The following is a 22,042-nucleotide window of genomic DNA, read 5'->3' as shown; positions in this document are numbered from 1 at the left end:
GCCAGATTTCTGTCTGTTAAAATATTTGTCCCAGATCCTCAGATGTGATCCATTCACTTTTTGCTCCTGCATAAGCTAGCTCTCTATTGCTTGTGGGGATTTGGTATGGGTAAGGAGATGTGGCAGAGGAGAGCTGAATTTGTCCTCGATTGATATAAAATCGTAGTGAACTTAAGCTAATGACATAACATAGAGCAGCCTTCTGGGGGCAACCACATAGAATAGACTCCTTCACACACCCACATCATCTGATCTTTGCTCAGAAGCAGGGAAAATCAAACTCTGTGTGTTTCACTATAGTAGATGTGAACAAAATAATCTCCCAATGAAAATGGTGGTTCTTCGAGTGCTAGTCCTTATGTGTATTCCACTGTGAGTACATGTGTTTGATGAGCCTGAGAGTGGAAGATCTTGCTACTAGTGTCCATTGGTCCATAGCTGCACTCCTGTTCTCCGAACCTAGGTTAGAATCATAGAATATCAAGGTTGGAAGGGACCTCAGGAGGTCATCTAGTCCAACCCTCTGCTCAAAGCAGGACCAATCCCCAACTAAATCATCCCAGCCAAGGCTTTGTCAAGCCTGACCTTAAAAACCTCTAAGGAAGGAGATTCCATCACCTCCCTAGGTAACCCATTCCAGTGCTTCACCACCCTCCTAGTGAAATTTTTCTTTCTAATATCCAACTTAAACCTCCCCCACTGGAACTTGAGATCATTACTCCTTGTTGTGTCGTCTGGAACCACTGAGAACAGTCTAGATCCATCCTCTTTGGAACCCCCTTTCAGGTAGTTGAAAGCAGCTATCAAATCCCCCCTCATTCTTCTCTTTTGCAGACTAAATAATCCCAGTTCCCTCAACCTCTCCTCATAATTCATGTGCTCCAGCCCCCTAATCATTTTTGTTGCCCTCCGCTGGACTCTTTCCAGTTTTTCCACATCCTTCTTGTACTGTGGGTTGTAAGAGACAATGCAGCCAACCACCTCTCTAGTTCCTGCTTACTGCTGCGTGGTCTGAGATGGAACACTCTAGTGTCCTCAAAGTTCTTCCTTCAACTTTATCTGTATATAGTTTTAAAATATTTTTTTATTAGATAGTGTATTTAGTTAGGAACTGGGGAACCTTTTTTCCCTTTTAGAGGCTTTTCCCCAACCCTATCTCTCTACCCTCTTCCCAGCATGAAGACTGAGCTATGTTGGGAGTACTGGGATTCAAAAACTGCCTCTCGTGCCCATGAGCCTTCCCAGTCAGTGACAATCATCAGAGGTGTCTATGCTGCCTGGGAGAAGTACATTTCTCTACCAGGTGCAGTATCTGCTGCTCCTTTCCTAGCTGGACCTGCCAGGTGCAGGACTTTAGGCTCAGAATACATTTTATGGAGCAGGCAATGAAACCTCAGTCTGATGCAGGCCAGGCAGCCCTCTCGTATATTGGTCAAAGGTATTGAGAAGCATGTCCCCAGTTACCATCATTTTTGATACCTGGGTGAATAGGAATACAATTAAGGACTCCTCCACTCAAGAGAAGCAATCTCTGTCCTCGAGAGAAAACTCTTCCTCTAAGTCCCCTCCCCAATTGTCATTTGAATCATCACGCTCTGGTTCCAAATCCCCAAAGACCCATAGTACTTATTCTGAGGCTTAGAAGACTAACACTTCTCTGGCCACTACCACTTTGCCATCGGTACTGAGCAAAGAGAAGTGCCATGAGTCTCGACCTCCACTACCAAAGAAGTCCTAAGAACCACATGCACTGATGGTACTGTCATGTTTGCATTTGGAATCTAAGACTTCCAAAAGACTTCCTACAGGAGCTCAAGTATGAAGAGACAAATACCATCATCCTCCATCTGGCAAGAAGTATATCACTACCAAGGATATCACTATCTAGTCCAGTCCGCATTCTCCCATTATTTCAGCACTGGTTCTCAACCTGGAGATGTTGACAACCCATGATGGACCCATATCACTGTCCATAGTGGGGACCATGGAACCCATATATCCGTTATCCACAGCCAGTGCAGTTACATAGAGAATCACATCCTCCCCCCTTTCACAAGAGACCATCCTGAGCTCCTTCTATAGCCCATGGAAGAAGGGGGAGAAGAACTGGATCTTGTGTTACCACCCATCCCATCGGGTATATCATCTTCCTCTCCTAACAAAGTGGTCGCTATGTCATTGCCTTCTCCATCAGATGACCAGAGACGGTTCCAGGAGTCTATTAAGGGTGGCTGAGATGATTCCCTCAGGAGGAGGTCCAGGAGTTATCCCACAAACTGCTGGATATTCTCCAGAGTGTTGGAAGGAGTAAGATGGTGCGCCCAGTGAACAAGTCTATCCTAGAGACAGCCAAGGTGGTGTGGCATACTCCAACTATATGTGCCCCTACATGTAAGAGGGCAGAGAAAAGATTTGTCCCATCTAAGGGAGCAGATTTTTTTTTTTACTCCATCATGCCTCGAACTGCTTGTGGTGCAAGCTGCCACACAAAGGAGTAGACAACAATAAAGCAGATACCTCCCTTCAGAAAAGGAGGTGAAATGTCTGGACCTTCTGGGAAGGAGGGAATTTACATCAACAAGCTTGCAGTTCCACATAGCCAGTATCCAAGTGCTTCTGGAAAAGTATCATTTTGCCAACTGTTCCAAGTTTTAGGAATTTAGAGACGAGTGCTCTGCCTTCCTTGGGGAGGCAATTCCAGGCCCTTTATTGAATAAGGTAGATTGGTGGCTATATCATCCCTCCAGGCAACGGTAGACATGGCTGATACAGCTTCTAGATCAATGGCTACCAACATTGTGGTGTGAGGGAAAAAACTGGCTTCACTCCTCAGGATTCCCCAGAGAAGTCCTAGCCACTGTGGAGTACTTACAGTTGAAGGAGACAGTGTATTCAGCCAAAAGACTGATGAGTCATTACCCCCATTAAAAGACTTGAAGGTGACCCTCTGCTCCCTGGGTTTATATAGACCAGCTCTCAGGAGGAAATATAGCAAATAATCCTGCACCATCCTGGACCACCAGCTCAGCCCTTCTACCACTGGAAAGGGTACAAACTGCCACAAAAGAGGCAGAGTGTGCAAAGACCCAAGCAGAATGCTGCTCTTTCCATCCTCAACTATCAGGCAAGAAATACTTCTGACAGGACCTCCAAGAGCAGCCAACTCACCCAGAGGCCATGTTCTCCCACCCCTGAAATTCGATTTGGTGGCTAGCTTGCCCAATTTTTCCATATATGGCAATCACAGCAGATGGAAGGGTCTTCTGTGTCATCTGCTTTGATTACACAATGGTTCCTTTCCCCTCCCCCTCCAAAATCCTCTTCCCGCTCCCTTTTCAGGGACCACTCTCATGAAGGAGCATCTTACAGGAAGTACACGCTCTACTTCATCAAGGGTCCACAGAGCAAGTGCCAGCACCAGGGAAACAGTTTTTATTCCAAATATTTCATGATCCCCAAGAAAACAGGAGGATGGAGACCCATGTTAGACCTCCATCACCTCAGTTTCTTTATCTGAAAATTAAGATTCAGAATGGTCACTCTGGCATCAATAATCCTGTCTGAACAGAAACAAATGGTTCACAACTCTTGACATCAAGGGTGCCATTTTCACATAGATATCTTTCTGTCCCAAAGGAGGTTCCTGAGTGGCAGGTACAAACCACTCTCAATACAGGGTGCTTCCCTTTGAATTAGCAACAATACCCAGAGAATTCATAAAAGTGCTTCCAGAAGTAGCAGCACACTTCCGTCCATATCCATGTTCAGTAGTAGCAGAACTCAATAGCCCATATCCATATCTTTCTTATGGGAAAGTCTTGTCGGGAGGCACCCTCATCAACCTCATCCTTACTCACTCTCCAAACATCTGTAGAAATCTGCATAAATGTAGAAAAGTCCACTTTAACGCCAACACAGACCATAGATTTCATCGGAGCAACTCTAGACTCACTTAGAGCCAGAATTTATCTCCCCATGGACAAGTTCATGAACATTCTGATTAATCGGCTCAGAGTCCATTGACATCGGTTCAGACATGCCTCATCCTCCTGGGTCACATGGCATCTTGCACTTAGGACCCCATTTGTAAGATCACAGCTCTGCTGCCTACAAACCTGGCTTCAGACAGTTTACATGCCAAGTAAGCACTGCCTGGACAAGTTTTGTTATGATCCCTCCCAGTGTACACAACTCTAGCTTGGTGGCAGGACAAAGAATAGCTGTGCATAGGAGTTCCCTCACTCCCCACTCCTCAGAAGACATTGATGGCAGATGCCTATCTCAAAGTCTGGGGTACTCATTTGAACAAACACACGGTACAAGGAACATTGACCCCTCTTATAAATCTGTTAGCTTTTAAGGTGTCACTGGACTCCTTGTTTTTGTGGATACAGACTAAGGATATGTCTACAACTACCCGCCGGATCAGCAGGCAGTGATCGATCCAGAGGGGATCGTAAATTGACCCCCGAGCCCTCTCCCATCCTGCAAGAGGCGCAGGCAGAGTCGACGGGGGAGCGGCAGCAGTCGACTCACCGCGGTAAGTCGATCTAAGTACGTCGACTTCAGCTACGTTATTCACGTAGCTAAAGTTGCGTAACTTAGATCGATCCCCCACGCCCCCCCACAGTGTAGACTAGGGCTAACGCAGCTATCCCTCTGATATAAATCTTCTGGAACTGAAAGCAGTTCAGGAAGCCTGCATATGGTTCTTACCATTTATCCACTCCCAACATGTTCAGGTAATGTTGGGCAACATAACTGTATTCTATATGAACAAGCAAAGGGCGGGGGGAGCAAGATCTACACCCCTTTGTATAGAGATGGTCCACCAATAATTGGTGTATTCATCATCAAATAATGCTGTCAGCAGTACACTTCTCTGGAATACACAATACTCTAATAGAAAGCCTTAGCTGTCACTCTTAGACCGAACGCAATTGGGAGATTCATGACTCAGTGGTAGGAGACATATTCCAACAATGGATATCCCCATTTCTAGACCTATTTGTGTTGCAGGACAACAAACAATGCGCTGCGCAAGGGGGCAAAGGGACAGAATTCCAGAGATGATGCCCTTCTAATCCCATGGTCAGGCAGTCTGATGTACGCATTTCCCCCCCATCCCACTCCTACTTCAAATTCTCAGGAAGATCTGGGAGGGTATGGCAATCATCCTCATCACTACCAGGTGGCCAAAGACCGTTTTGGTTTCCTGTTCTTCGGCTGTCATCCCATCCGCCAGTCAGCATTCAACCCTTCCGAGATATCCTGAGGCAGGACAAGAGCAGGCTCAGACATCCAAATCCAGGACCAGCTTCACCTCACAGCACAGTATTTGGATAGGCATCAAACCTAGAGTAGAAATGTTTGGCAGCTGTTAATCATTCTTAGCAACTGCTGGAAAGAGTCCACCAGCAAGTGTTTCTTCGCAAAGTGGAAAAGATTCTATGGTTGGGCCCTACACACCATATGTCCTGAGGGGAAATGAATATTCCTACTATTTTGGACTGTCTACCAACCTTGAAATCCTCCAGGCTTTCCATTAGCTTGCTATGCATTCATTTGGCAATGATCAGTGCCTGCCATCCTCTGATCAACAACTGTTCGATCTTCATACATCCAGTTACTGGTTGTTTTTTTAAAGGTTTACTCAAACCTTTCTGGTGGCCATCACTTCAGCTAGAAAGGTAAGCAAATTGGGGGCCCTAATAGCTAATCCACCTTAGACCATATTCCATAAAGATAAGGTTTCCGTAAATTTGTCCCCAGAGTAGTCTCCAATTTCTACATTAATCAGTCCATACACTTATCTGTGTTCGTCCCTAAGCCTCATACCACCAATAAGGAATAGAGACTCCATTCCCTGGATGTGTTCAGGCATTGGTATTCTATCTTCAAAGAACAAAATCCTTTAGGAGGTCACCCAGGCTCTTTGTTGGCATTGCAGAATACATGAGAAGGCAAGTGATCTCGTTGTAAAGATGAAGTGGATATTGGGGTGTACCTTGCTCTGTTGCCAGGTGTTGAAAACTCCTCCACTGCATAGAGTGAGGGCCCACTCCACCAGAGCAAATGCTGCTTCAGTAGCTTCATTTAAGGGCATACCTCTTGTTGACTTTTATGTAAAGCAGCCACGTGGAGTCCCTGGTGCACACCTCAGCTGATGCATCCTTTGGGACCATGGTCCTTCAATCCTCAATACCACAATACCACCTCACACACCCCTTCTTCTTGAATACTATTTGTCAGTCACTCACAGGGAAATACACATAGGGACCAGCATTCAAAGAAGAAGGAATGGTTACCTATTTTCTATAACCAGAGTTCTTTGTGATGTGTTCCCTCTCTGTATTCCATTACCTATCCTCCTTCCCCTCTTCTTCAAGGCATAGACTATATGCCTCAGGTCAGAGCATGAGGCAAGCAAGAGCACAGGCACGGTCACTAGCAAGAATCTTCAGTCTTGATCACATGGAGCGCATGTGTACCCACAGTGAAATACACATAGGGACCAAACATCTTGAAGAAAAACTCCAGTTACGGAAGGTAAGTAATCTTTCTTTTCTTTCTTTAGCTCATGTCTACCGTAGAAACTATATACAGAAATCAATTGAATTTTTAGTAAAAAAACAAATGAGTTTTCAAGATTAACATTTTTTTAAGCCTGTATAATGTTTTGGAAGACTAGATTTCTGATATATTTGTTACAAATAAAGAGGAAAAAATTGATTTACTGCTTTCATGGCATAACAGGTTGATCTTCAGTGTGAATGTGGAAGAAGAAAGGAGAGTATGATTTGCTCAGAAGCATCTAGTACATATCAAAGGTTTGTACTGGTTATTTTATTCCTTGTCCTTTTCTCGACTTCCTTTCTTCTACAGTTTCTCAAAGTTAGGGTTTCTGCATTTGACTTTTATATGGTAACCTATTGGGTTCACCTGCTCTGTTATATACACTTTTCCCAAATTAAATGAGCTACCCTATAGTTCTTTTTCCCCTCCTCCCTATTCTTCTGAACTTATTTGCTCACCAGTATGTACTGAAAGATATTTGTTCTCTCATTGCTGATTGGAGGTAGAGCAGAACTTTGGTTGCATATCAGGGCTAGGATCTCCCGTCCCTGGAACGCTACAGAGCTCTAGCCATCCAGAGCTATTTAGATGCAGACTATACCAATGACTCTAAATTATTTCTAAATTTCTTCATTCTATTTATTTACATTTGGATTATATTGGAAACACCAGGAGGAGATTGGGGACTTTTTAAATCCTAAAGTACAATTACTGCTGGGTAGCACTTTTGTCTCTTCCTTTCAAGACCATGACAAATGCCTAAAAAGTAAAGGGGTGCAAATGCTGTCTATGTGGCTTCTTCCCTCACTGCCAGGTCTCAGAGTACAAAATACCTGAAATGCATGGGCAAGATATCCATAAAGTGTGTGGAAAAGCTAGATGCCTGTGCAGTCTTCAGAAAGAGGAGCGTGTAGTTCCCAGTCGTCATGTAGGTCAAATCTCTATCAATCTGTTGGAACAGGTTGCAGGGCCCTTCCCTGTACTTCATAATACAATAGGTGTCACACACACCACCAAAAAGGTGCAAGCGTGTGCCGAACAGTGTTTGTTTAGTCCCATTAACTTCAATGAAACTACTCATATGTTAAAGATTATGTGTTGAATCAGGGCCCCAGTTTTTTATAATGGATCACTGTCCAGAATGGTGTCACTTATGCCGGGGTCATCTGTGCTAGTCATCACAATTGCTTCCTTGAAGGAACACAGGATCATCTCCCACACATTTTTAATGGTAGTGTTGGACTGGTAGTTGGAGAGAATATAATATTCAAGGAATAGATTACCATTCTCACTGATGCATTCCATTCTCACACTGCAAAAACTGTCAAACTGTTACCTTTGTCACCAATACTTTAATAGACAAAATAACCCATACCAAAGCCAGAACAGTGACATTATCAAAGCATGCATCAATTTGACATTACCTGATTATTAGGAGCAATGAGGAGAGGCTGAGGGAACTGGGGTTATTTAGTCTGCAGAAGAGAAGAGTGAGGCGGGGGATTTGATAGCAGACTTCAACTACCTGAAGGGGGTTTCCATAGAGGATGGAGCTAGGCTGTTCTCATTGGTGGCAGATGACAGAAGAAGAAGCAATGGTCTCAAGTTGCAGTAGGGCAGATCTAGGTTGGCTATTAGGCAACACTATTTCACTGGGCGAGTGGTGAAGCACTGGAAGGGTTACCTAGGGAGGTGTAAAAGCAGCAAAGAGTCCTGTGGCACCTAACAGACGTATAGGAGCATGAGCTTTCGTGGGTGAATACCCACTTCTTCGGATGCATGTAGTGGAAATTTCCAGAGGCAGGTATAAATATGCAAGCAAGAGTGAGTCAGGCTAGAGATAATGAGGTTAGTTCAATCAGGGAGGATGAGGCCCTCTTCTAGCAGTTGAGGTGTGAACACCAAGGGAGGAGAAACTGCTTTTGTAGTTGGCTAGCCATTCACAGTCTTTGTTTAATCCTGAGCTGATGGTGTCAAATTTGCAGATGAACTGAAGCTCAGCAGTTTCTCTTTGAAGTCTGGTACTGAAGCTTTTTTGCTGCAGGATGGCTACCTTTAAATCTGCTATTGTTTGTCCAGGGAGGTTGAAGTGTTCTCCTACAGGTTTTTGTATATTGCCATTCCTGATTTGTGTCCATTTATCCTTTTACGTAGGGACTGTCCAGTTTGGCCGATGTACATAGCAGAGAGGCATTGCTCGCATATGATGGTGTATATTACATTGGTGGACGTGCAGGTGAATGAGCCTGTGATGGTGTGGCTGATCTGGTTAGGTCCTGTGATGGTGTCGCTGGTGTAGATATGTGGGCAGAGTTGGCATCGAGGTTTGTTGCATGGGTTGGTTCATGAGTTAGTTACTATGGTGCGGTGTGTAGTTACTGGTGAGAATATGCTTCAGGTTGGCGAATTGTCTGTGGGCGAGGACTGGCCTGCCACCCAAGGCCTGTGAAAGTGAGGGATCGTTGTCCAGGATGGGTTGTAGATCACTGATGTTGCATTGGAGAGGTTTTAGCTGGGGACTGTATGTGATGGCCAGTGGAGTTCTGTTGGATTCTTTCTTGGGCTTGTCTTGCAGTAGGAGGCTTCTGGGTACACGTCTGGCTCTGTTGATCTGTTTCCTTAGGGTTTTTAAGGTCCAGCTTGACAAAGCCTTGGCTCGGATGATTTACTTGGTGTTGGCCCTGTTTTGAGCAGGGGATTGGACTAGATGCCCTCCTGAGGTCTCTTCCAACCCTAATATTCTATGACAAGATACTGCAACTATCTGAATATCTAATGGTTTGTTACTGAGTGACTCCTACTCTATGAAACTGATGAAGGAATACTTTGATAATATTCCACACATGCCTTTAACAGGTAAGGAGACGTGTAATAATAATGCACTCTTCTCATCTGGAAAGAATATAAAAGAAAATTTACTGGTCCAAAGATTTATAAAATAATTTATATAAATTGGAAAGACATTTTTTAGCATCCTGACAGGGTATGAAGGGACATGCCCTCATTCTAATGGAGAGGAGACTAAGGAGCTGTTCTGGACCTGTTCAGCATTAATGAGGCACACTTGTAAGCCTTGTTCTGCCTGGAAAAGCGGGGAGCTTAAAAACAGAAATCTGCCACAGGAAGAGGCAGTGAATAGGAGGGCTGCTCCACCTCAGAGGCTGCTGACAACAGAGACAGGTCAGCCAAGAGGGAGACAGGCCTTACCTCTCCCAAAGCTACACAGACTAGCTACAAAGCAAGATGCCCCAAGAGGAGGGGCTAGAGGTAGACCCCTCTACAAGACAAGAGACTCGCTGATAGACCAAGTCCAAAGAGCTGAATCCAGAAAGACTGCCTAACTCACAGGCCACTTTTGCCTTGCTGTGTTTTCCTTTCCTTCAAGAGAGAGGACCATTCTTTTGTCTCTGTTATATTCAGAGAACCCCTCATATGCTACGTTTGTTATATTCAGAGAACCCTCATATGCTACGAAAAATATTCTATTGTCAGGCTGTCTAAAATGCTTGTGGCCTGATTTTTAAGAACTTAGCATTTATAGCACTTTATTTGTTCAGAGCACAGTTCTCATTGACTTAATTTTTCAGCTATGAGCCCTCTCAGCACTTCTGCTAAACAGATCTTAGGATGTTAAGTGGAGCACCAGAACATGAGGAGGACACAGTGACCACCTGTAAACAGTCTGGTTTAAGTGACTTGCCCAGCTATTGAGTTCTTAACTTTGCAATATTAACTGACATTTAACATAGTTTTTTGTGTGTAATTTTACTAAGTTTTTATACAACCAAAGTGGGGGGAAATGTAAATTCCATTATGAAGAACCGTATTAACTCCCAGATGGTTCATCAGTAAGGTTAGAACTGTTAGCTCCACAACCCCTACTTCTACCTCTTGAGCTAGAAAAATAACTGATAGTAGTAGTAGTAGTAGTAGTAGTAAGTTGTCTTCTTCTATGTGGACAACCGACTAGAGGGGGATGAGACATACTTTGCCAGTAGATTTTACAGCTGTTTGCTGACAGGAGAGGATTGTTGAAACTCAGGAATCTAGGAATTCCAGGTTTTGAGAGAAGTGTGCTCGAGTGCTTTGAGATCCTTCTGCCCCTGGTCACTCCAACCTGTCCTCATCTGAATCCCAGTTTCCCCTTGGCTCCTCATCCCAGTCTCTCCCAATCCCCTGACTTCTCGTCCTGGTATGAGTCTTCCATCATCCCCTTGCTCCCCCCAGGCCCAGTTCCTCACCTCTCTGCATTCCAGCAAGGCTGCTTCTTCGAGTGCTTGCACCTGTTGATTCCATTCTAGGTGTGTGCCCGCCCATGTGCACCATTGTCAGAATTTTTTGTCTTAGCAGTATCCGTAGGGCCAGCTTTGGCACCCTCTGCAGTCCTGTGATCATGCCCTGGTATATGAGGTACCACCGGCTCTGCACCGTCTCAGTTCCTTCTTATCGGCTGTGACGGTTGGTTGGAGTGCCCTCCTCTTGCATTTGCAAGTGATATAGCGGTTTTCATAGTTAATTAGCGTTAGTCGTTTGTATAGTGTTCTATGGTTAGTGTCCCCATTAGGGATCTCGTCCCAGGAACGGGGCTTGCCCTGGTTCCCGGGCTTCAAGCCGTGCTCAGTCTGCAACAAGCCTATGCCAGTTAGCACCCCCATAGCAGCTGCCTAAAGTGCTTGGGGAGTCGCATGTGAAGGAGAGGTGCAGGATTTGTAAAAACTTTAGGCCAACGACCGAAAAAGAATCAGACATTTAACTTAAAGCCCTCCTCAGGGAGGCTGCACTTCGCCCAGTGTCGGAGCCATCCCGCTCCCTCAATTCAACGCCTAGTACATCCACGTCAGTGCAGAGTGCCCCGCCGGCACCGAGTTCCTCTCAGCACCGCTCCCCCTCGCAGGTGCCTAAGAAGCACCAGAAAAAGCAGCATGGCTCCCCAGCACCAAGTAAAGAGGGAAATAGGGTGTTGAGCAAAGAACCTGTTTGGGCTGCCTGCCCACCCCGGAGCTCCAAGGGGGTACCTCTCCATCTGGACCCCTCAGCCCACCCAGGGTTCCACCTCCGACTCCTCCAAGTGGTATGGGACCCCCGTACTTGTTTAGTGCCTTTTGGCACCCAAGGTCTTCTAGGTGGCTAGGAACCTTATGGCCCTCTTGGCACTGCCTACGCCATGTCCAGCAGTAGATACTGCTAAGGCTTCCCAGTCCAAGGGCAAGCCAGCCATGGGTCTGCCTCAAAGGGTAGTGGACCATTGCTGGTCTCTGGAGCAGAGGCGTCATTCCCTGGCTCAGTGACCACAATCCCCAGCTCCGCAACCGCAGTCCCCAGCCAAATGACCCAGGACACCGGCACCGCACTCGCAGTCCCCGTTGATGCAGTGCAGATCACCTGCATTGAGACACTGGGCTCCGCATTCCCCGTTCTGACCCTCCTCCCGGCAACTGATGCCCTAGCGCAGGTCTCTGTCCCCCAGACAGTCTTTGGTGCATTGCTCTCCACCCTCACAGCACCATTCCTCATCATCCCAGCACCGTTCCCAAGAGAGGTGTCAATCATCGCCCTTTAGGCACCGGTCCCCTGCTTCTGGAGTCAAACTCCAAACACAAGCCTCCACGGCCCACCCTTGGTCCCAAAGGGGAGAATCATCTGAGTTGGAGCATGAGTTTAGCCCTTTGCCTCGTAAGTAGGGGGGTGTCATCTTCGTCACTGGATGAGGTGGTGGTGGGGCCCTTACACTCAGCCCCCAGATGATTTTAAGGCACACAAGCTGGAGGTGGAGGAGCTGATAGAGCCAACAGACCCCCTGTTCGATTTCTTAACAGCAGCAGCCCCAACAAGGATCACACTGCTGGTGCACAAGGTGGTCCTAAGAATTGAGAAGGCTCTGTGGCAAACCCCTTCTTCTATTCCACCAACATCCAAGCAGACAGAAAAGAAGTACTTTGTCCCTGCCAAAGGGTTTGAATATCTATATACCCACCTGCCCCTGGGGTCACTAGTGGTATCTGTGGCCAACAAAAGGGGCAGGCAGGGGCAGGACGCAAAGAGACTGGACCTTTTTTGGAAGAAAAGTTTGTTCGGTGGCCAGTCTCAGCTCAGGATGTCAAACCTCCAGGCTCTGTTGGGGAGATAAAATTTTAATTTATGGGACTCCCTCAATGAGTTCAGAGACTCCCTGCATCAGGGCATTGGCACGGAGTTTGCAGTCATTCTGGAGGAGGGAAAGATGGTGGCGAGGTACTCTCTCCAGGTGGCATGGGACTCGACTGACTCAGCAGCCAGAGTCGTGGCCTCAGCTGTGGCCATGAGACACAGTTTGTGGCTGCAATCCTCGGGTCACTCCCAGAAAATGTCGTCATCCATCCAAGACCTCCCTTTCGAGGGTAATGCACTCTTTTCGGAACAGACAGATGGGAGGCTGAGTGGCCTGAAGGACTCTTAGGTCACCTTGTGTTCACTAAGCCTTTACATGCTGCAAGCTGCAAAAAAGCTGTTCCGGCTGCCTCCTCCGCCCAGACCCTGGGGTCCCCCTCGACACGGCACTGCAAAAGAAAGGAGAGAGACAAGAGGTTAAAGCACCATTGTCCCTCATCCTCTCATTCACCTGCCCAGTCTGGTCAAGTAAGACATCAAAGGTGCTCGAGGCAGGCATTCTGATGGTGCGCATGAGGATGGCACCCCAGTCGATTTCCAGGCTCCAAACCCCCTCCCCCAGTTTATTTTTCAACTGCCTACATCCCTTCCTGTTGGCATGATCCTGTGTAACATGGGACTGTTGGGTGTTCAGCATAATATTTTTGGGCTACACTCTACAGTTTTCAAAAAAAAAAACCCTTGCCCACCTTCCCCATCCCTCTTCAGGTACCCTTCTCACGAGCAACCTTTTGTTCAGGAGGTTGGAACCCCCTGCACCTGGGGGCAGTAGAAGAGGTCGCTCAAGACATGAGGGGGAAAGGGTTTTATTCCTCTCATTTCCTAATTCCAAAGGCAAAAATGGGGCCTACGACCCATTCTGGACCTGTGTCACCTCAACAAATATCTCAAGAAGTTGAAGTTTCGCATGGTCTCCCTAGCATCCATCATCCCCTCCTTGGATCCAGGAGACTGGTATGCCGCCCTCGACTTGAAGGACGCATACTTTCATATTTCCATTTTCAAAGGTCACAGACAGTTTCTATTCTTTGTGGTGGGCTAGCGCCATTTCCAATTCACAGCGCTACTCTTCGGCCTCTCATCTGCCCCGAGAGTATTCACAAAGTGCATGGCACCAGTGGCCGCTTATGAGGAGTCAAGGTGTACAAGTTTATCTGTATCGCGACGACTGGCTCATCATGGAAAGTTCTCAGGCCCAGGTGAAAAGGAGCCCTGATCTGGTGCACTCCACCTGTCACGATCTGGGTCTATTAATAAACCAAAAGAAATCAGCTCTGACCCCTGTGCAGTGTATAGAGTTCATAGGAGCGATACTTGACTCTACACAGGCCAGAGCCTTTTTCCTGGAGGCATGTTTCCAGACTGTGTCCAACCTGATCTCTCACATGAGGACCCACTACCCTCACTACTGCCCACATGTGCCTCAAGTTGTACTTACGTGGTATGGCACATGCGGCTTCTGACAACGGTGCATGGAGGCATGCACACACCTAGAATGGAGTGGACATGAGTAACACATCTCAAAGAGCAACAGTTCTTTTGAGTACTTGCTCATGTCGATTGCAATTAGGTGTATCCATGCCACATGCACAGTAGCTGGAAGTATTTTCCCCTAGCGGTTCCCATCTAGTCAGTTCGGTTCATGCACGCCCTGGAGTTGCACCTCCATGGCGCTGTATACAGAGTCCTGCCAACCCACTGCCACTTGAATTCCTTCTTACCACCTCTGATGGTTAGCCAGTACGCTCATCGTCTCTTGCTTCGGCAAGCCTTCTCCCTAATGGTCTTCAGACTGTGCTCTGTAAATAGTTAGTTAGTTAGTTGTAGTTAGTTTAGTCATTGTATAGTTAGACTCCCAGTAAGGAATTGTTCTAGGGGTTACTCCCTGTTTTCCCTACCCCCTCCCTGGCACCAGGGCATGCCTCAGTCCCCAGGGTTTAAACCCTGTGCAGCTTGTAACAAGCCTATGCCCAGGAGTGACACTCTTGCTTCCTGCTTGAAGTGTCTGGGTAAATCACATCAGAAGAACTGTTGCAAGATCTGTTGGGGATTCTGCCTCAAGACTCAAAAATAAAGAGACCAACAGTTAAAAATCCTTCTGAGGGGGGCCACCCTCCATCCCCACTCGGAGTTGAGTTCGGCTGAATTGATGCCTAGTACCTCGACATCAGTGTGCAGAGCTCCAGCATTGACATGGGAAACTTCGGAGCCAAGAAAGGATTCTGATAAAGACACTCAGCACCAGCAGGGCTCCCTGCACAGGGGCTCCACACATGGTAGTGCACGGCACCACTCCCAGTCCCCGATGCCCCACAAGAATAAGAAGCCAGACTCACCCACACCGAGACTGGGATGGAAAGACTCAAGCACAGTGAGACCTACATCGGGCCACTCAAGTGCGGCACCACCTAGCCCATCACCTGCTCCACCAACGGGTCAGTCGAGTCGGGCTCCGCAGGACTCCCCTCCCCAGGAGAGTTGTGGAGAGGCTTTGGAGGCACTCTCCACATAAGAGTTCTTCAAGGCGGAACACAAGTGGAGTTGCATGTGAGCCTGATAAGATCAACTTTCAATAATCTTTGGCCTTCTACTGAATGTGCAGAAATCAACCCTGTCCCCCACTCAGAGGATAGAGTTCATAGGGGCAGTGTTGGACTCAAGACAAGGCAAGATGTTCCTACCAGAGTTACAGTTTCAGACTCTTTGCAACATCATACAAGATATCAGATGATTCCATAGCACCACAGCAAGGGCAAGGAATTGCCTGAAGCTCCTCAGCCATATGACTGCCTGTATTTATGCAGTGCAGCATGCCAGACTGAGGCTCTGACCCCTTCAGGCATGACTAGCATCGGTGTATCGACCAAACCGGGACAGTCTAGACAACATAGTCACTCTTTCCCAGCCGGTTCTCGAGTCTCTCCTATTGTGGCTCAACCTGCAAGCTCTGTGTGCAGGGATTCCTTTCTCCAGACCTCAACCATCTCTTTTCTTGGTCACGGACACATCAGCGATGGGGTGGGGAGCATATCTAGGGGAGCTCAGGACTCAGGGCCTCTGGTCCCAAACAGAGCTCTCACTTCACATCAACGTCAGGGTGCTGAGGGCAGTCCGTCTGGCATGCCAGACCTTCCAAACTCACTTGGAGGGGAGATGTGTATCAGTCATGACAGACAATACAACAACGATGTTTTATATAAACAGACAGGGGGAACACGCTCCTTTCCCCTGTGCCAGGAAGCTCTCAAACTGTGGGACTTTTGCATAGCCCACTCGATACACTTGGAGGCATCTTATCTCCCTGGAGCTCAGAACGAGTTAGCAGATCATCTCAGCAGGTCCTTTCACAACCACGAGTGGTCCATCCACCCGGACATCATGAACACCATCTTTCAACAGTGGGGAACTCCTCAGATTTACTTGTTCGTGACAAGAAACAACAGGAAGCGTCCACAGTTCTGCTCCTTCCTGAATCACAGCCGATCGTGGACATGTTCCTTCTTCCTTGGAAGGACCACCTCCTTTACGTGCTTCCATCCATTCCGCTCGTTCACAAGGTGCTACTCAAGGTTCGGAGGCACGAAGCCTCTCTGATATTGGTAGCTCTAGCCTGGCCACGTCAGCACTGGTACACGTCTCTTCTGGAGCTGTCAGTAGAAACTCCTGTGATTAGATGTTTGGCTGCAAGTGTGTGTATGTTCCCTTTGTGTACTGCCCCAGCCCTGTGCAGATAGCTGGCACTGCAGACCTCAAGTGAACCACCCAGTGACCACAAGATCTGTTAAGGGACGAAGGCACAGGTTTATTGTCGACGAAGCATGGTACTAGTATCCTGCAGACTCTACCGGATCACTAATATATGTATGCCCATAACAATGGACCAGCTCAGTGAACGGCGGGACTTTCCGTTCCTCCCTAGGCTAAACAAAGATACTCCCTCTTTATACTGCGATACAAACATGAGTACTGTACCTCAGACATAGTTACAGTAGTTACTGCCTCCTGACTAGTTATCACTCATCACCTTGTACATGTTGGTTCGATCAAAACATCTCTATTATATACTGTCATCCTTGACCTTATCTTTTAGGAGGGGTCAGTCTGTTCCTGTTATCCTTGGGGAATGTTTTTTATACTATCCTCGATATCGGGATGTTCTGGTACCACTTGATATCTGGAAGTGTTTGCGTGAGTACTCTGTGACTAGCACTTCTTAGGAATGTGTATTCCTGTAATATCAGCCCTGTTCTTGCAAGATTCTGTGAGCAGGTCCTGCTTTATACCAGGCCTCTGATACAAGGGCTTATGTCTTAGGCTCTCTTCCTACTACAACTCCGATCACTCTACCGCTGCTCCCAGACCTGATAACCCAGGACCACAGCTGTCTTCGGCATCCCAACCTCAAATCTCTCCACCTCACAGCTTGAAAGCTCCATGGCTAAATCCGATGGAGCTTGCTTGCTCTGATCCAGTTAGGGAAGTCCTCCTTGGCAATAGGAAACTGTCTACTAGGGCCACCTACCTAACCAAATGGAAGAGATTCACAATTTGGTCATCAAAGAGACACACGTCTCCTATGCCCTCGTCAATACCTCATATCTTGGATTACCTTCTGCACCTGAAGCGATAGGGGCTCTCTGTCATCAATAAAAGTCTACTTGGCTGCCATTTCTGCCTTTCACTCAGGCATGTCTGGCCGATCGGCTTTCGCCAACCCGATAGTTGGACACTTTCTTAAAGGACTTGACAGTCTGTACCCTCAAGTACGACAACCAATCCCAGCCTGGGACCTTAACCTTGTTCTTTCCAAATGGGGGCCCCCCCTTTGAACCACTAGCGACATGCTCATTGCTTGCTCGCTCACTCGCTCTGTCTCATGGAAGGTAGCATTTCTGCTGGCAATAACCTATGCCAGCAGGGTTTCCGAGCTTAAGGTACTAACATCTGAACCTACTTGCACAGCGTTCTATAAGGACACGGTTCAGCTTTGGCAGCACCCAGCCTTCCTCCTGAAGGTCTCCTCCCAGTTTCATGTTAATCAGGACATTTTCCTTCCAGTTTTTTATCCTAAGCCACACGCAAATAGCCGTGAGCAAAAACTCCACTCTTTGGATGTTCGCTGGGCGTCAGCTTTCTATATCGAGCAGACGAAGCTGTTTAGAAAATCTAAGCAACTATTTGTCACAGTAGTAGACAGAATGAAGGGGCTCCCAGTCTCGTCCCAAAGAATTTCATCATGGATCACATCCTGTATCTGGACCTGCTACGATCTGGCTAAAGTACCTGCCACAGTGCTGACAGTGCACTCCACAAGGGTGCAGGCATCTTCAGCGGCGTTCCTGGCACAGGTTCTGACCCAAGAAATTTTCAGGGCTGCAGCATGGTGATCAATCCACACTTTTACTTCTCACTACGCCATTACCCAGCAGGCTAGGGACGATGCAGCCCTCAGCAGAGCAGTGCTTCAATTAGCGAATCCATGAGCTCCAACCCCACCTCCAAGTTCCTGCTTGGGTCCTGATTGGAATCAACATGAGCAAGCACTCGAAAAAGAAAAAATGGTTACTTACCTTTCATAACTATTGTTCTTTGAGATATATTGCTCATGTCCATTCCAAGACCCACCCGCCTACCCCTCTGTCGGAGCAATGCCAGCAAGAAGGAACTGAAGGACCCATATACGGCGCCATGGAGGCATGACTCCAGGGAGCACCTGAACCGACCTGATGGGTACCGCTAGGGGAAAAACCACCTGGCTTCTGTGCACACAGCACACACACACCTAATTGGAATGGACATGAGTAACACATCTCAAAGAACAATAGTTACGAAAGGTAGGTAACTGTTTTTCTGCTTCGCTTCTAATTTGCCTGGACTATTGAGAATACAGGAGTGACAGTCTCCCTGCTCTCAGTTCCTGTGTCCAGAGGCACAGCAACATCTGGCATCTGCGAGGAGCAAGTTCATGGAAAGTCCTGCTCAGCTTTGTAGCCTTGGGCTGGAGCATGCTCATGGTAGATGCAATCTTTAGAAAATATAGCTGTCAAACCCTGGGAAGACTCTACTGAGCATATGCAAAGTGCCATTTTCAAATGCTTATAACTTGGTGAACTATGGGTGGATTTTCGTGGTGAAAGCAAAAGGCACATCTTGGGCACCAAGGCAAAACTCTCTGCCAAATTTCAATTCCATGCTCCAATAGATGGAGGCATTAGGATTGCTCAACTAAACAGTTGTATGAATTTTTTAACATGGACAAAACATTTTTCCCTAACCTGATTCTAAGAAATGATTGAACAGTTTTGGCTGAAATTAAAAAAAAAAAAAAAAAAAAAAAACATGGGTTACATACCCACTGTGGAAAATTTCAGCCCAAATGGTTAAAGTTTGACAAAGTTTATAAGCAGTTGAATCCAAGGTCTTATAATGGTAAGTGATGGGTGTAGCCTTAACTATAGGTGTCACTACCAGCTCACCTATAATAAATGTATGAACTCTTAAATGAATATTGTTATACTGCTTTAACTTAAAGCTGTATATCTACGTCTCTCAAATCTGGTATCCATTGTAGTGACTAGCTTTTCCGAAGCTACCTGATGGTGGGTTCCAGAATAATATTAAGCATGAATTCGCCAAGGGATACTACCATTAACTCTGGACAGAGGTCTTTATATACTGATTTGCTGCAGTTGCAGGCTGGAAGTGAAGCAAGACATAACTAGCCCAGGAGTAAAGAAATTTACCGTAGGAGAAGTGTGCTATTGTTTGACAAATCCGTGACAACTATATTCGCTACTCTCTCTTCTGAAGTAAAGATTTTGTCTTGGACAATGACCAGCGCATACTGTAGGTAATGCAGCTTTGTGAGGGCAGTAAATTTGCTTGCTGTTTCTAGTTTGCTCAAGGTCATGTTCCTGAAGGTATTTAGCAGAGCTGCTAGACCATGCGTAGTACTGACCTGTGAATAGGACCTTAGAAGAAGGCCATCCAGACGAGGGTAATCACGTGTCCCTTTTACTTAAAGGGATGGATAACATGATATTTGTGAAATACCTGTACAAAAAGCTGAGTCTTTGTATTGAAAAAGTTTCCTGCTGTAGCAGAAGCTGAAGTATCTATGGAGACTCTTCTTGATTATATCTTCAGTAGATCTCCAGGAGGTTTATCTTCACATTCTGAAGTCCTGAGAGAGCAATGCAGTAATGATGGATTTCACTATTTCCATCTGGAATATTAATCCCTTGATATACTTTTTGAGTTTTAGAATGGCCATCATGTGATCTTTTCTCTTTGTTCCATAAAGAATCTTATGCACTTTCCAAAATCTCTACCTACAGAACTGGCTTTATTGTTGTGATGTGTAGGAGATAGACTATTTCATCCTTCATCTTCTGATGTGTCAAAGGATTTTGGTGCTGACAGTATTGTATTAGTTTATTTTAACTTTAGAGAAAGAATAAACTTGTTCTGGATTCAGTGAGTGAATTCTATAGAATATCCTTTTTCTGATCTTCTACCCATTTTCTTGAGGTGGCTGGCACAAACAGGACAACACGAGTGCTTTCACGTAAAGCTAAACTTTGCTTAGTCTCAAGCACTTACACACGTCCGCAACAGGTTAGTAAAACACCCCCAACCCTTGATAATTACTAAAGCTGAGTGTGGCTCTCGAGTGGCACAGCGGCAGGCTTCCCGTGGCCAAATCTTCCATCTGCCGGTGGGAACCACAAGATGTATCCAGAGGGAGAGTCCAGAAGAATCCAACTACTTCAAACTTTTTCCCCTTACTTATACATTAGTAATAGAATTACATGTCTCTTAAAGAAAACTTGTCTAGCAAGCAGTTTCAATGGTCAAGCAGAGGTTCCTTCTGATTATTGATTAACCAGGTGTGGGTTTTTCCAGAGTTTGCAGCCTGGAGGCCCTAATAGACATTCCTGGGGGCACATTCTGCTTTTCTAAAATGCATGTATCAGCAACTTCAACACAATTCTTATCAGGAAGGATGCGGGGTCAAGCTGCCCTTTCTGTGGCACCCAAAATCCCCTCCCCTCCTGCCTTGGTCAAGATGAGGCTGCGGTATGGCTAATTTACAGCCTGCTGACTTGGCTGCTTTTAACAATAAGCCATAGTGGTTTTAGGCACTTTACTGGTTTGCTGACATCTCCCCGTACAGTTCTTTGAACTGACCAAGACTTCATTTCCAAGGTCACCATCGTCTTCTTCCTATAATAGAAAGTAGTGTTGTCACTCTGGTTGAATTAAAACATTCTAAGGCAAGAGTAGTCAATAGGCGGACTGCATGCCAAATTCGGACCACCAGACACTCTTGAACAGACCCCAAAATCTTTTCATTTATTTATCATTGTTGGGTGGGGGGTTAAATTTTCTGTGTAGTCTGGACATTGACCAAGAAATTTGGACATTGACAAAAAATTGACTACACCTGTTCTAAGGTAATGGAAGAGCGTAAGTTGGATGTGAAAAGGCTGTCAATGGGGTAAAGGTGTTTGCGTATACACAAGGCATTCACAGCTCCTTCCAATACTGCTTACTCTGTGGAAGGAGCAGCAATTTCATGGGTGAGGAGGTCTGTAAAAGCCATTATATGGTCTTCCATCCACACTTTCTCAAAATAGTATAATCAACATCCTTTCCTCTGCTGATGCATTTAGTAGAAGTCTGTTATGGAACATGGTGCCTCCCAGTGTCTTAATTTTTTACATAGTTGAGTTGTATCCTCCCCTCCCTCCCTAAGGATGATCAACTGCTTTCTGCATGCCTCTGTGAAGACTGGCATATGAAAGAAATGAAGAAGGGAAAATTCTCTTACCTGAGTATTTTCTTTCTAGGATCCTCCATCTCAGATAGTTTGACAGTGGCGCTCCACTGTGGGGACTGTCTGACGTGAAGAGTGGCAAGAGAGAAAATTCTCAAGTAAGACAGAATTCTTCCTTTTCAGATTTATTTCAAAATTGGCATGCCATATTAACTTCAAATTTTCTTCAGAAATTCACCTTTTATGATTCACTATAAACATGAGAAATTTCAGGAAGAAAATCATCGTTGTTTTTTTTCTTCACAGAAAGTTAGATATAGGTGGTCTTTTACCTATAGAGTTGCTACTGTTTCATTACAGTTTGTGTAATGCTTTTCTTCCTAAAATGTTTCCAAAGTGTGTTATAGGCTGTATTTTCAGGGTTCGTTATCCACAATTAAAATACAGTTATATGAGGGTTGAAATGTGACAGCTGTTTTACTTTTTTTTTTTAACAGGGATATGAAGAATTTTTTTCACAAATGATATTAGTTAGGCAGA

General features: G+C 46.0%; 1 protein-coding gene across 11 annotated transcripts in view; it reads left to right on the top strand.

The window, feature by feature from the left end:
• NFX1 (nuclear transcription factor, X-box binding 1) overlaps positions 1–22,042 on the top strand; it is a 195,314-nt gene that overhangs the window by 141,559 nt on the left and 31,713 nt on the right. For 7 of the 11 annotated variants that reach the window (XR_010598514.1, XR_006172450.2, XM_005312595.5 and 4 more), the window contains exon 17: positions 6,757–6,830. Coding sequence is in view for 6 of the 11 variants with exons in the window: in XM_005312595.5 (XP_005312652.1) it covers positions 6,757–6,830 (74 nt within the window). In the remaining 5 variants the exon portion in view is untranslated. The other 4 variants (XR_006172445.2, XR_006172451.2, XR_006172453.2 and 1 more) reach the window with 4 other exon arrangements.

The sequence above is a fragment of the Chrysemys picta genome, chromosome 2 (assembly GCF_011386835.1).
Source record: "Chrysemys picta bellii isolate R12L10 chromosome 2, ASM1138683v2, whole genome shotgun sequence".
NCBI classification, from domain to species: domain Eukaryota; kingdom Metazoa; phylum Chordata; order Testudines; family Emydidae; genus Chrysemys; species Chrysemys picta.
The sequence above is the reverse complement of the archived record's forward strand: the minus strand, read 5'-3'. Positions and strand labels throughout refer to the sequence as shown.